Source organism: Monodon monoceros, unplaced genomic scaffold (genome assembly GCF_005190385.1).
Source record: "Monodon monoceros isolate NGI ecotype Baffin Bay Population unplaced genomic scaffold, NGI_Narwhal_1 Super_Scaffold_1, whole genome shotgun sequence".
NCBI classification, from domain to species: domain Eukaryota; kingdom Metazoa; phylum Chordata; class Mammalia; order Artiodactyla; family Monodontidae; genus Monodon; species Monodon monoceros.
In genome coordinates, this window is record NW_021703765.1 from 79,099,010 (window position 1) to 79,113,886 (window position 14,877).

Sequence of the window (14,877 nt, forward strand, 5' to 3'; positions counted from 1 at the left end):
TGTACATTTTTAAATAGTTAATTTTATGTTATGTGAATTAAAGAAAAAGATTGACACACTCCCTTAGACTGTCAATTCCTTCTGTCTCTGGGACAGAATATTAACCTTTGGTTTGTATGTTTGACAAATTCTGCTGGACAAATGTCACAGGTACCACTGGAATTCAGGGAGTATATCCACAGATGCAGACAGTGGCAGCTCTGTGCTGATCACCCACGTCACAAAGGTGCCAGGAAAACAGTGAGAGCTGAGTAGAGAGATTTTATGAATGAATAAAATGATATCTCTTTAAGACACTGGGTGGCAGTGGGGGGATACAGAGGAAAGTAAAGATGGGAGCAGAAAGCCAGTGCTTCCTGGAGGGCTTGGTTGAGGGGCAGAGAAATGCTACCCGCCCTCTTGGGACAGTCCTGCAATAAGTATTTATGGAATAGCTTCTATGTATGCAATCTGGACCATGACGTGGGCAGATGGGGTCCCTTGTGGAGCAGGGAAAGATCAATGGGAAAGGCACTAAGGAACTAACAACAGCATGCCAGCCCGGACATGGCACAATTTTTGAACACAGAGTACAGTGTAAAGGAATAACAAAGTACCCAGTCATGTGACAAGATGCTCAGCCTCAGTTATAGTAAGAGAAGTGCAAATTCAAACTACAACGAAATGGTTTGGTGGCTCCTCAAAAAGTTAAATGTAGAATTATCATTTGACTCAGCAATTCCTCTTCTAGGTATATATATATATATATATATATATATATCTCCCCAAAAGAACTGAAAGCAGGGATTCAAACAGATACTTATACACCCATGTTCACAGCAGCATTATTCACAATAGCCAAAAGGTTGAAACGTCCCAAGTTTCCATCAATGGAAGAATAGATACACAGAATGTGGTCTATTTATACAACAGAACACTATTCAGCTATAAAAAGGAATAAAGTTCTGACACATGCTACAACGTGGATGAGCCTTGAAAACATGCGAAGTGAAACACGCCAAATATTAAAGGACAAATACTGTATGGCTTCACTTATAGAATAGGCAAATTCATAGAGCCAGAAAGTTTAGAATAAAGGTTACCAGAAGAGACCGGGGGAGAGGGGAGCAGCGAGTCATTGCTTAAGGGGTACAGAGTTTCTATTTGGGGTGATGAAAAAGTTCTGGAAATGGACAGTGGTGATGGCTGCACAACAGTCCCTATGTAAATAGTGCCATTGAATTCTACATCGAAAAGTGGTTAAAATGGTAAGTTTTATGTTATGTATATTTTACCAAAATTAAAATAATAATAATAGAGCTACAATGAAATATCTTTTTTCCAACTATCGGATTGGCAAAGACAAAAAATATAACAGCACTATTTTGATGAGGCTATGAGCAGTATGAATTAGTATCACCTTTATGAAGGGAAATTCACCAATATCTAACAAAATTCCAAATGCACATACCTTTGACTTACCAATTCTGCACCTGGGAGTATTTACCTTAAAGACAATCTCACACATAAAAAAATGATATACGTGCAAAATTATTTTGGTAGTGTGGTTTGAAATGACTATCCACAGGGGATTGAGTAAATAAAATGAGGTACACGTAGCCCAGGAGAAAATCATGCATTTATTTTAAAAGAGGTGACTCTGTACATCCTAATGTGAATTAGCTCCAAGACACACTGTTACATGGAAAAAACCAAGGCATTCGGATACTGCTGTTGGCATAGGGGGAAAAGGGCCATACGCGCGTACATAATCACATGCAGAGCATATTCCTGGAAAGATACACAAGAAAATAAGAGTGGCCTCAAGAGAAGACAACTGGTTTGCAGAAGTGGGGGGGAGGCAGGGTGGGAGGGACTTAACTTTCACTGTATTTACTCTTATTTTTGTAAAAGTAAGTGTGCAAAGAGTAACTATTCAGAAATGAATTTTTAAAGGAAAGTAACCATAACCACAATGGGAGTTAGGATGATCAGGCCCGAGTGCTACCTCCGGGGCACGAGGCAGAGGGAGCGAGCAGTTGGCTCTATCTCCTAATCCCTTATCCCACTCTGACTGTATCTGAGAAAGAAATCATTAAATGTGTCCCTGTCTTGGCTTCCTCATCCGTGAAAGAATACAACCCAAGTTCAATGTTCTCCACAGTCTCAGCTGCCGTTCCTTTACATATCCTTTTTATAATCCTTATTTCCCAGGAGGGGAAAAGCAGGGTCCCTGAAGTTCGACTGCCTGGGGCCGCAGCCTCAGTTTTCTCTTCTATAAAATGGGCACTCACCCAAGAGTCATGAGGACTAACTGAACTAAGAACTCAGTATTCATGTCTGATGCATGGTTAAGTGCTCAAAAAGCTCTTCTTTCAACAAATACTTCCTGAATGCCTACTACCTGCCAGGCTATGCTCCAGAATGTTCCTCCTCCTGTGTGTGTTCTGTAGCCCTGGGAGCGTGGGCCTGCCTCCCCTCCACTGGCCCGTCCTCCCTCCCAGAGCCACCTCTGACATGGCTGCAGAGTTCCTGAAAAGAAAACTAGTCTGGCAGCACCTGAGACAGTTAATGGAGAATTTTTCTTCTTGCCAACAGAAAAACAATTGCTTATCGATCGCCACTCCAGGCCAAGGACACCAAGCCATCCACCCCTGGCAAAGCTGCATTTAATCAGTCTCCTTGACGAGCTGGCGTCTGGCTCCGTGCCTTGGCCCTTGAGGCCTGGAGGAGAAAAGGAGAGAAAAAATGCACTGGCTGGCTCTGAGGCAGAGGTGTGGGCCCCTGTGCTGGAGGGATAGGTGTGTTCAGGTCTCAGGAAAGAGCCCCAAGGGACACAGACCTCAGTGCCTCGAGGCCACCTGGAGGCCCCTCACTGGTCTGCAGCAGGCCTGGCAGGCAAGGACTTGGCCATTCAGCACCACTGACCCCACAGAGTCCAAGCCAGAATCTGACCGTTTCTGAGGTCACAGATCGTATGAGGTCACACACCTTTTAAGGATCTGTTGAAAGCCACCAACACTCCCAGGAGAAGAGAAATCATACAAAAAGACAATGGTTTGCATTATAACAGCTAACATCCAACTGAGCATTTCTTCACCAAACATTGGAACAGCTCTGCCTGGGTCATTTAATCCTCACAGGTCCTCTGAGAGGGAGGGACAGCTAAGCATTCAGTTTTGGGGAGGCCGAGGTTTGATGAAATTCCAAAAGCCCCCTCCCCAAGCCTCCTGCCCCAATATGTGGGTCCTTCCCCAGGCCCTGAAGCCTCCCCTTGGCTGGCAGCCCTGAGCTCCCCTCCCTCCCCTCTCACAGGCAGCTCCATGGAGGACCAGACCCTTCCTGGAGCAGATAAACCCGGCTCCAGGCCAGAACGAAGGAACGCTCATTCCTCTGCCAGGAAGCCAAGTGGCAGCAGCCTCCAGGAAACACATTCCCGTATCCTGGGGGCATTTTCCAACCTGCGCCTGCTGACCAGATGCCGAGCCGCCACCACCACGGGAGCTGCAGCACAGCAAGTAGCCAGTGAGTGGGCCCGTGACATGCCCTGACCCATGATACACCCTTTGCATGGTCCCCTGAGGTCCCGGGCAACACGGGACAACAAAGAGGCCCAAAATAGCTGTGAGGATCCTGCCAAGGCCAGGGACAATGTCCTCCCTGGGATAACAGGCTTGGCCAGCCACATCTTCTCTCACCTGCGGAAACTGAGGCCCGGGGAGGTGCTAAAGGAAACCCACTCACCCATTTCTTCTTTCCACAAGTTATTACTGGGGACCTACTATGTGCCAGATAAACAAAACAGATGTGATTTCTGAAAAGTAGGGGCACAAGTGACTCTATAAGCACAAACTGGAGGAGAAAACCAGGATGAGATAAAAAAGAACAACACAGGGACCCAGGGGAGATCTGAATGGGAGGGGGTGAGTCAAGGAAGGCCTCACTTGGGGAAATTATATTTAGGCTGAGACCTACAGGGTGAGTAGGTGCTAAGGGGGCGGGAACTTGCTCCAGGAGGAGGAAACACATTCTGAGAAGGCCTCGCAGCAGGAAAGAGGTGGGAGAGCGGAGAGGACAGAAAGAAGACTCCTGGGATTGAACGAGGTTGGGAAGGGGGTGAGGGTGGAGGCGCCAGAGCACAAGAGCTTTGTAGGAAGCTGATGAGAGCAGGAGGGGTGTCCCAGGCAAAGCCGTAGGGACCCCACTCGGCACCTGTTATGGGTTGTGGAATTGTGGCCCCCAAAAAAGATATGCTGGAGTCCTAATGCAATATGACTGGTGTCCTTATAAAAAGGGGGAAATCTGGACAGACCTGCACACAGGGAGAACACCATGAGAACGTGAAGGCAGAGGTTGGGGTCCTGCACCTACAAGCCAAGGAACGCCAGATTGCCAGCAGCCATCAGACGCCAGGAGACAGACACGGACCAGATTCTCCTTCATGACCTCTGGAAGGAACCGACCCTACCAACACCTTGGTCTCGGACTTCTGGCCTCCAGAACTGTGAGATAATACATTTCTGTGGTTTAAGCTGCCCAGTTAGCGGTACTTTGTCCAGGTAATCCTAGCAAACTAACACAGCTCCCCTCCCAACCACAGAAGCCTGCTGCCCCAGGGGCCACGGATTCAGAGGGTGTTTCCCAATACTTAAGTGGGAGACCTGGGAGGCTCAGTTGTACAGCCGATGCAGTGCTGAGGCTTGACACCAGCTGGAATATTCCAGATGCGGGGCCTTGGCCCAAACAAGCAGTCGTATCAAATTCAGTGACACAGACTCTTACAACTGTCTTTCCTTGCATATTCTTTAGTTTAGAGGCACTGAAACTGATTGTCTCCCCAGAGACAAGGGCCCTTCCTTGGCAGAGGGCACGAGGGATAGTGCTGGCTTTATTTTATCTATCTGTCTGTGCCACACTGCAAGGCTTGCAGGATCTTAGTTCCCCAACCAGGGATTGAACCCAGTCCCTCGGCAGTGAAAGCACCAAGTCCTAACCACTGGACAACCAGGGAACTCTGATAGTGCTGGCTTTAGTGTGCACAGACCCCATCCCATCATAGTCCCTGGAGCAAACAGTCCCTATCGCGTGACATCTGGCCACCGATGTATTTTGCTTGGCCTACACTGTATTTAAAACTATTTGAATGAGATGCCAACATTTCAGAGCCAGGAGAGTTCAGATAAAAATCAAAATTTCCAGAGTCTCTTGAAGAACTGGACACTGTTAGCACTGGACCTGTATTCACTCCTGGTAACAACTCCCTGAAGCTTTGGACAGGAGATATGCTCGCCGGCGCGCCACAGTCCTTACTGCTTCCCCTCATCTCCCCAACGCCAAGGACAGGCTGAGTGTCCTATTACATGTCCTTCCCTTTTCTACCTCTCATGACCTATCTCACCCCTACAGGCCCTACTTTGAGATGCCCTGGATATTAGTGCTATAATATCAGTGGTCACCTGTTCCAACAATTTCATTTCACCAATAAGAAAATGAAGGGTCAGAAAGGTTTACTAATTTTTTTTTTTTTTTTTTGCAGTATGCGGGCTTCTCACTGTTGTGGCCTCTCCCATTGCGGAGCACAGGCTCCAGACGCGCAGGCTTAGTGGCCATGGCTCACGGGCCCACGGGCCCACGGGCCCAGCCGCTCCGCGGCACGTGGGATCCTCCCGGACTGGGGAACGAGCCCGCGTCCCCTGTATCGGCAGGCGGACTCTCAACCACTGCGCCACCAGGGAAGCCCTGGTTTACTAATTTGTCCAAAGTTATGCAGTGGTTCCAAGTAGAGCTAAAACTGGTCTGAGTTTTTCAGAAAGGGGCTAAAAATTACAGGTACAGCCTTGCAATGTCCACATGTTGTATCCGGAATGAAGTCCAGGCTGAGCCAAAATCTCTAACAAAGGGGAATATCTAGCCCATTCCTCTGGCTCCAACCTGTGTGAGAGGGGAGAGTGTGAAGGCTCAGTGTCCTACAGCATTCAGGAAAGACGTGCATGGGCACAGAGACATCGATTTGACTTAACTTGTGAGAGCCGTGCCTTTGCCTTTTTGTTTACTGCTGGACTCCAGGACCTAGAACTTTCTAGAACACTGCCGGCACTCAGTAAATATTGGCTAGAGGTCATTGTTTATTTCATTCATCCCAAGGCCACTCAGAAGGTCAGATGCTTTCTTTAGCTGGCCTAGACTCTTATGTTCCTTTAGTCTGATAACAGCAGCCTGATTTATGTCTGGAACCCATCCTTCTGTGTGAAAGGTGACTCCATGGAGCTGTCCGTGCCATCAACTTCAGGGGTTCCACTATGACTCAAGTCTGGTTAACTGGGCATTGATTGCTCTGGTCAAGTGATTGTTTCAAGAGTAGATGTGTGGGGCTTCCCTGGTGGCGCAGTGGTTAAGAATCTGCCTGCCAGTGCAGGGGACACGGGTTTGAGCCCTGGCCTGGGAAGATCCTACATGCCGCGGAGCAACTAAGCCTGTGCACCACAACTACTGAGTCTACATTTTAGAGCCTGCAAGCCACAACTACTGAGCCCGTGTACCACAACTACTGAAGCCCACACGCCTAGAGCCAGTGCTCTGCAATAAGAGAAGCCACCGCAATGAGAAGCTTGCGCATGGCAACGAAGAGCAACCCTCCCTCGCCACAACCAGAGAAAAGCCCGCATGCAGCAACAAAGACCCAACGCAGCCAAAAATAAACAAATTTATTAAAAAAAAAAAAAGAGTAGATGTATGACCCAAGTCAGTCTACTAAGTTTTATTCTAGGATTTTGTGGAAGTATTAAGAATGTCTCTTTCTGTGGCACACAGAGCAATGAAGATGTACTTCTAGAGTTACCAGAAGCTTGGGAGAACCCTGCCTTAGAATGAAGTTGACAGAGAGAGAAGAGAGCCAACAGATAGAAAAGAACTAAAACTGGAGACACTGCATGGGCACCTGGATCCAGTCATGCCTGAAGCCCACCTACCCCAGGAGTTTTTAAACTACATGAGCCAATAAATTCCCATTTTTGCTTAAGTTAGTTTGCAGTTGGTTTTCTGTCATTTACAATCAAAGGTCCTAATGGACAGATGACACAGAGCTGACTGACAGAAAAGCTTTTCCACTAAGCTCCCTGCCAGATGATAAGTTGCCTACACCTTGAGGCTCCCAACCAGGCCAAACTGTCAGGCAGCTGCAACTCCCCTGACAGCCTTCACCTTGATGGTTTGGCAGAAACAAGAACTTCCAAACTCATTTTTAATTTCTTTCTTTTTTTTTAATTTTAAAGGAAAAAAATCAAAAACAGGGAAGGAAAGGGCTTAAGAATAGGATGAAATGAAGGGAAGAAACTGACTAGTACTTTTAACACAAGAATCACATCACTACAGTGGCAGCCATAGTAGTTGTAGATACAGTAACAGTGATGACTAGTCTTCTTTATTGCTGGCCAAGTGCCAGGCGCTATTCTAAGCACCTTGCATGTATCACCTCATTTAACCATCACAATAAACTTATGAGTTAGTTACTATTATCATGATCTCACCAATAAGGAAACTGAGGCACAGAGAGTCTGAGTGACTTGCCCCAAATCACACAGCAGTTTGGGAGGGCACAAGTGTGAAATCAAAGGCTCCTAGAAAGGTGGGCACATCGTGATCAGGGGTACAGCCCTTCTCCTTAGCTGGTGACCTTGAGGATAACAATACCTACCTCACCTACCACACAGGCCCCTGCACACAGCAAATGCTCCCTAAACAGAAGCTGTTGCCAAGAAAGCACTTCAACGGCTATCAAATTCAAGCCCCTCAATTGGCTTTAATTTATATTAAAATAAAATTTTTGTTTCTAATCACAACCTGCCAACTTAACTCTTTTCGTCTTCCCTTCTAATTCTTCTCCATATGCACCACTTTCTACAAAATTAAAAGCAAAGTGTGCATATAATTTCGCATCCTTGCTTATTTGTGTCACAAGAATTTTGCACACACTCTCACAGCTTTCATAATCAACGCACTAGGGCTCCAGAAGGAGTGGCTGAGACCCAGGGAGGTGAGATGACCTCTCCCAGGCAGCCCAGCAGGTTCTAGGCTAGGCCAGGGCATGACCCCTGACCCCTGCAGTGTCCCCTTCGGCCCTGGATGCTGGCGGAGCAAGAAGCTCCACTGCCTTAAGAGTTCCTAGGCAGCTACTGTTGGGTCAATCATGAAGTATCACGGAGAAGCGGTCCGCATCACACACCCGGTACCTAAAGCCAGGTGTGCACAGGAGGCCCCTGCCTTGAAGAGCCAGTAAGTGTGAATGGGTGAGTGTGGGTGTGGGTGTTGGGGGTATTTAGAAAAGGGAGGTGGGGACCATCATACTTCCTTCCTCTTCTCCTACTGAATCCATCCCAGTCTTTCACTGAACCTAAGGAAGAGGCTGGGAAACAACTGAAATTTCAATTTTTAATGAAAAGAAAAAGACTTTGACTCCAACATTCTGTAGCTTGACAAATCAGAGAGGGAGGGGGCTGGCTGGGAATCCACAGGCATCCGGGCCTCGCCCACTCACAGCCCTTCTCCTCCTTCTTCCCTGCTGTTTGGAGGTGATGCTAAATCTAGCTGTTCCCTCCCCAGCCTCCAGCACAAAGCAACCCCAGGAAGGGCCAAAGAGGGGCTGGGAGCTGGCTCTCGGGGTCCAACCCTGTCCTAGACACCTGTACCCAGAGGGCCGGAGAACTGTCTGGGAAGAATCTAAATAAAATCTCTTTCTGCCAGAGGCCTTAACGGCAAAATCCCAAAGTAGCTTTAGAAACCCATAAGGGAGGTGTCCTTTCCTCCACACCCTGCCCACCACCCAAACCACTGGTTCCCCATTTAAACTTCTCCAGCAGAGGCTTATCTCAGCCACCTCCCACAATGTCCCTTCCCCACCCACCCCCACTCACTTCCTACCTCATGCCCAAGCAGAGGGGCAAGACCTTGGCCTCTCCCCCCATTTCCTTGGGGGGCCATCAGTCGCTCCTCTCCAGGTTGGAATTAGCATTTTTATCTCTGCAACCGCCATCTCTCAACTATTTACAGAAGCCAACGGGATAAAAAGGGACAATATAAAAATAGTTGCTCAGCAGCTTTCAGGATGGGGTGAGGGTAAGGGCACAACAGACTCTTCCAATTTTCTTTCTCTCCTTTTCAAAAGGGAAAAATGCTAGAATTGTTCATCTTTTCCAAAGCGATCCCCAACAGTTCCAGACCCCTCACCCAAGAGCTCCTAAAGGACAAGGACCAAGTCCCAGTGTTCCTCGGTTCCCAGGGCAGGGCTTGTCACCAGCCCCTCCCAAAAGTGTGGGTTCAATGAAAGATCATGAGGATTCCAGAGCCAGCGGCCTGCTCTGTCCCGTTTCCATCACCTCCTGGTTCTCCTTCCAGCCATCCAAAACCATGAGCCAGTCAAAAACAAAACAAAACTTTGGGTTTTTTCTCTACCCTTAAAATGGTTCATAACTGAGGGGGGAAATTCAGCAGCAACACTACGCACAAGACTGAAACTGAAAACACTGACAGCTAAAATAGTTCCTTCACCATTTTGGGCACTAGCATGCCCCAGCAGGGAATGCCAGAGCCAGAGGTCTTCCCTATGAAGTCTAACAGCACTCACCTCCTTTTAAATATGCCCCTCTTTTTGGTTTTATCGGGGAAGGGATCCAATCAGGGAAGAAAGAAAAAATAATCATTCAAAATCTTATTTTCCTGAGAGCACAAGCATTTGGAAATTATTTCCACACCATAACCTCCTGGAGAATGTGGATTCCACTCCATGAGAAAATGGGCATCGTTTGGCATCATAAGGAGGCCGAGGGAGACATGAGAGCTCAGGATTAGAAGGTATGTCAGGAAACTATACAGATCTCAGGGGACTTGGGCCTTGATTTTCTCAGCTGTAAAATGAAGCTGCAGCAACCTACCTAAAGGGCAGCTGTAGAGTCAATCTTCTATAAAAGTGCCCAGCACGTGGGCTTCCCTGGTGGCGCAGTGGTTGAGAGTCCGCCTGCTGATGCAGGGGACACGGGTTCGTGCCCCGGTCCGGGAAGATCCCACATGCCGCGGAGCGGCTGGGCCCGTGAGCCATGGCCGCTGAGCCTGCGCGTCCGGAGCCTGTGCTCCGCAGCGGGAGAGGCCACAGCAGTGAGAGGCCCGCGTACCGCAAAAAAAAAAAAAAAAAAAAAGTGCCCAGCACACAACATGGCTCATAGACGATGCTCTCTTTAAAAAGACCATGTTCTCCCTTCCTCTCTGCCCTCCACTTTTCCCAACCATCAAATGGGAGCGGTTGAGGGGCTGGAATTTTCTAGACTTCCTCCTAGTTCAGTTTTCACGCTGCTCCATTTCCACATCCTTGGAGGGCATTCCTGGCAAAGCTATCAGGAGACTGAGTTGACTCCATGCCTGGCCACAGGGTTCAAGCACCAACTGTCTGGTGAGGCCTTCTCTACTTTATGGATTTACTTACCTGGAAAAAGGTCTCACAAAATATATACCAATAAAATCACATGGGACCTACATTTAACAAATCATGACAGAAAAGAATGAAACTGAATGAAATCCAGGCTCTCCCTGAAAATCACACTTGTAAGACCCGTGAGGTGATCTGGGAGGCAATGGGCTAAGACGGAAGCTAGGATTCTCGTGGAGGAGCAGGTGGGAGCAGCGTTAAGGGAGTCTCGAAAACCTTGTTCCAGGAAGCTCGTCTCCAATTGATTTTGGAACCTTCCTTCCATCACCCTCTTCCTGCAAATTCAGTGACAACACAGTGTTTTGTGCCCAAAGGTTTATTAGTTGGGGGCTGTGGAGACAAAGGAATGGTCAAAGTGGCCTTAAGAAGCTCTTATGGCAGAAACAACCCAAATGTCCATCAAAAGATGAATGGATAAGCAAAATGTGGTATATCCATACATGGGAATATTATTCGGTCATAGAAAGGAAGCACTGATATATTCTACAACATGGGTGAACCTTGAAAATATTATGCTCAATGAAAGCCAGACACAAAAGGTCACATATTGCTAACAGGTCAGTAAAGTTGTAACAAGCACAGCCTGAAAGAAGAAAAGTCACTTCCAAAAGGGAAATGCAATTTCCTCAATCTTCCAGGAAAGAAGGCACAGAAGTGAGGCTGAAGGCCACTGCAGCACCATGGAGCCAGTGAACCCCACATCTGGGCTCTCTAACCCAGTCCAAAGAGGAGGAGCTACTGGGAAAGCAAAACATCTGCAAAAAATAGCAAAACAAGGCCCTCTGACCAGAAGGAAAATCTGAAATAGCATTTGCCCGAAATCCCCGGGATCAGGAAAGGAAATGGGAACCATATGCTTCCCACAACCACCAGAAGAAGGCATGTTGCGGAGGTCACAAGTGATCCTGAACGAGCTATTTAGCTTCTCCAAGCCCTTCCATAAAATGGGCTCATGATGGGGTAAGGGTGATTCTGCGGCCCACTTTAAAATCTGAGCCCAAAAGCCTTGAAAACGGGCTTGCCCTGGCCCTCCCGCCCATCCCTTCCTCCTGAGAGAGGTGCTTCCCCACCCACCAGCCCATCTTGGATGCAGTTCTCAAGGAGGGCATTCCGGGTCACTCCAGAAAGTTCCCTCTGCTAGGTCATCCCGTCCTAGTCCCTTCCCCTCCTACTCCCATCCAATCTCCACTTTTCAGCCCATCCTTCAAAATTCAGTACAAACGATACCTCCTTCAGGAAGCCTCCTGGATTCACACCTGCCACAAAGGATTTCTCCAGAACCCCCACTGCCCTTTGCTTCCTCACTCCCACAGCGCTTATTCCTCCTGGTATTTCTCAACAGGAGCACTGCTGGCATTCAGGGCAGGGCAATTCTTCACGCCTGCTGTGAATCTGGCCTGCTTGCAGGATATGTGGCATCCCCAGCTCCTGCCTAGCAAAAGTCAGGAGTGCTCAGCATCATTTTGACAATCGAAATTCACCCCACACTTCTCCAAACGCTCACCAGGAAGGTGGAACCTCCCCCGATGAGAACTACTGCATAGTTATTAGTGAATATATTTGTCTACCAGCCCACTAACAACCTGGAAACAAACACAAGCCCACGTTGATCAGCCACACCACCATGGCTCCTTAGGTTGTTTTAGCAGACATTTGTGGGCTCCCCAGGAACCTGAGGGCAGCCTTGCAAAGGCCTCTGCTCTAAAACAGGTGGTAAAGTGCAAAGGCTTTAAGACCTGACATGCCTGGGTTGGCTGTGTGATCCTGGACAAGTAATTTAACCTCTCTGAGTCCTTCTATAAAATGGGCTAACTCCTAGCAATACGGCAGGATTGTTTTTAGCCTCAATTTCCTCATTTCTCCAATGGAGATAAAAATCTCTGCGTCACAGGACTTTGGTAGGCAGTAAATGGGATAATGCCTGCAACACATAGCACAATATCTAACACAGTTAGAACTCAATAAATGTTAGTTATGAACATTATTATTATTATCCAAGTTAGGGGCCCATCAAATGATGGCTATTACTTTTTATTACAAAAACACATTGTGTGCTTTCCCTACAAATGGCTGCTTTCTATACAGGAAGAGTTTCAGACCAGCAATCTGAAAAGAAGTTACAGGACCCACCATGAAGCTGCATTTTGCATAGCATGCACACTGTTTATTCTTAAAGTGTATGCTTTTGTGAGGTGGTTTGTGGGGGGGGGAGGGCTATCTCCCCCAAAGGCCTACCCTTGTTGCTGCCCCTGCCTCCCCCTAGGAACAAGGGAGTCTTTCCGGACAGAGCTATCTTACTCTCTCTCCTGGGGGCAGAGCCAGGGGAGGGGGAGTGGTAAATGACAGCAAAGCTCTAAGGCACAAGAAGTTTCTGTCTCCAGGACTGTGGGACTTCCAGACTGAGGAAGGTAAAAGTTGCCTCACCCCAGGCCAGCGTGCCCCTCTTACTGATGGCACTGAGATCCCCGCCCCCCAAGCACCATCCCTCTGCCCCAACCTTCGCGGGGAGATAGGAGGGGCTTCGGTGCAATCTCTTCAGCGCCAAGTGAGAGAAGCAGGGCCGCTGGCAGAGCTGTGAAAACACCCCGCTTCCCAAACTGGTCAGTGCAGGGGGTGGGGAAGCCAAGAAAAGCTCAAGGCTGGAACGTGTGGCACCCCAGGCACCAAGACCCAACGCTGAGCGGGGCCGGGCCCAGCATCCCCACGAGCCCAAGAGTCAGGCGGAGGCTGCCGGTGAAGGCAGCTCTCCGCGTTCACAGTAGGCAGCGGCCCCGAGGTGAATTTAGGTCAAAAGGACCAAGCCTGTGAGGTTCCGGCTGAGAGAAGGGGGCGGGGGCAGAGGGCCGACTGAGGCGAGGCTAAGGGACCCCGGTCCCACAGCTGCTGGTCTAGGGTCCTGCCGCCAGGTGTCCAACCCACCACGGCCCAGGTGTGCCTCCAAGACAAGAGGGGAGCGGGGACGGGGGTGCGCAAAGTCCGTTTGCCCTCTCCTCGCCTGCGCGCCCTAGCTTCCCCCACCTGTCAAACGCGAGGGGGTGGGCCTAGGCCGCCTCCAAGATCCTTGACTGCCCCGGCCCCCGGTAACAATGGTTCCAAACTCCGGGACCGACCCTGCCACCCCGGGCCGGGCGCGGCCCAGTCGAGGGGGCCACCCCCAGGACTCCGGTGCCCCGAGGACGCGGGGGAAGGGGCGCCGGGGGCCGCGTCCCCACGTGGCAGGGCGTGGGGCGGCGCACGTGGGGTCCCCTAGGTGTTGGGAACCTGGAGCCGGCCTCAGGGCTTTGTCTGCAATCCTGGCCGTGGTTCCGCACCCTGAGAGGGCGAGGGCTCCGGGGCTGCAGCGGCTGCGTCCCCCGCCCGCGGCCCAGCTCCCGCCAGCTCACCTGGGCTCCACGCCGCCGCCGCCGCCGCCTCCCGCGCTCTGCGCCCCCGGCTCAGCTCTGCTGGGCTCGGCACGGCCGCGCGCTCCTCTCCGCGGCCCCGGCGGGCGCGCGGGGGGCGGGGGCGGGAGGAACCGCGGGGTCCGGGCTCGGGCGCGACGCTGCCGCGGGCTGCGCAAAGATTGGCTGCTGCCGCTGGGAACCTCGGCACGGAGCCGCCCGCGCCCGCCGCGCGCCCCCGAGGGCTCGGCCCCGCGCCGGGGAGGGGAGGGAGGCGGGAGCGGCGGAGACGAAAGTAGCGGCGCGGCAGAGGGAAGGGAGAAGAAAGGGGAGGAGGCTGAGCGGGGGGAAGTGAGGCCGGAACGGGAGCGGGGTCGGAAGAGGTAGCGGACCCGCGAGGAGGACAGAGACCTTGCTGGGGCGCAGGAGCGCGGGAGGCTGCGCTGTAACTTTGCCCCCGCCCGCGGCGTCACCTGCCCCGGTTCTCCCCGCAGCGGCCGGGGCACCGTCGGGCAGGCCGGACGCGCCAGCTGCGCTCGCTTTGTTTAGTCAAATGCAGGGACTGCAGGGCGGCGTCTGAGCTGCGGGAAGTTCCCCAAGCCTGCGAGTCACCCGTAGCCCCGCCTCGAGGCCCGGCTCCCGTCTCCCGGCTGCTGCCCCTCCCAAGCCTGCGAGTCACCCGGGGCCCCGCCTCGAGGCTCAGCTCCTGTCTCCTGGCTGCTGCCCCTGCACCAGGCGCCTGGCGGTGGATGCGGCCTGGATTTTGGGTCACCACCCATTCGCGGAAACCCCCTTCCGCACCTGCCTCCCCAGAGACCGCTGTTCGGGGCTCGCCCTAAAGGCTGGGAACTGTGTTCCTTTCCCAGCGCCCTCTCCACCCGGATGTACCAAACTACAGGAAACCCAATGAAGTTCTGGCCTTCCTGAAGACTACTTAGATGCTTTTTGTGACATACATCATATTCTTCCCAAACATTCTACCCCTTTGCCGCCCTACTTTGCTGGAGCCCTTAGAGTGTGTTTAGTGTCCCAGCTGGGTAACAG

At 50.8% G+C, this 14,877-nt stretch overlaps 1 protein-coding gene across 6 annotated transcripts in view; it reads right to left on the reverse strand.

The window, feature by feature from the left end:
- CAMKK2 (calcium/calmodulin dependent protein kinase kinase 2) overlaps positions 1–14,395 on the reverse strand; it is a 58,342-nt gene extending 43,947 nt beyond the window's left edge. For 2 of the 6 annotated variants that reach the window (XM_029216375.1, XM_029216355.1), the window contains exon 1: positions 13,837–14,395. Coding sequence is in view for 4 of the 6 variants with exons in the window: in XM_029216334.1 (XP_029072167.1) it covers positions 11,681–11,810 (130 nt within the window). In the remaining 2 variants the exon portion in view is untranslated. Of the gene's footprint in view, positions 1–11,680; positions 12,974–13,836 lie in introns of those variants that run through there. The other 4 variants (XM_029216365.1, XM_029216342.1, XM_029216334.1 and 1 more) reach the window with 3 other exon arrangements.
- Positions 14,396–14,877: the final 482 nt, after the last annotated feature.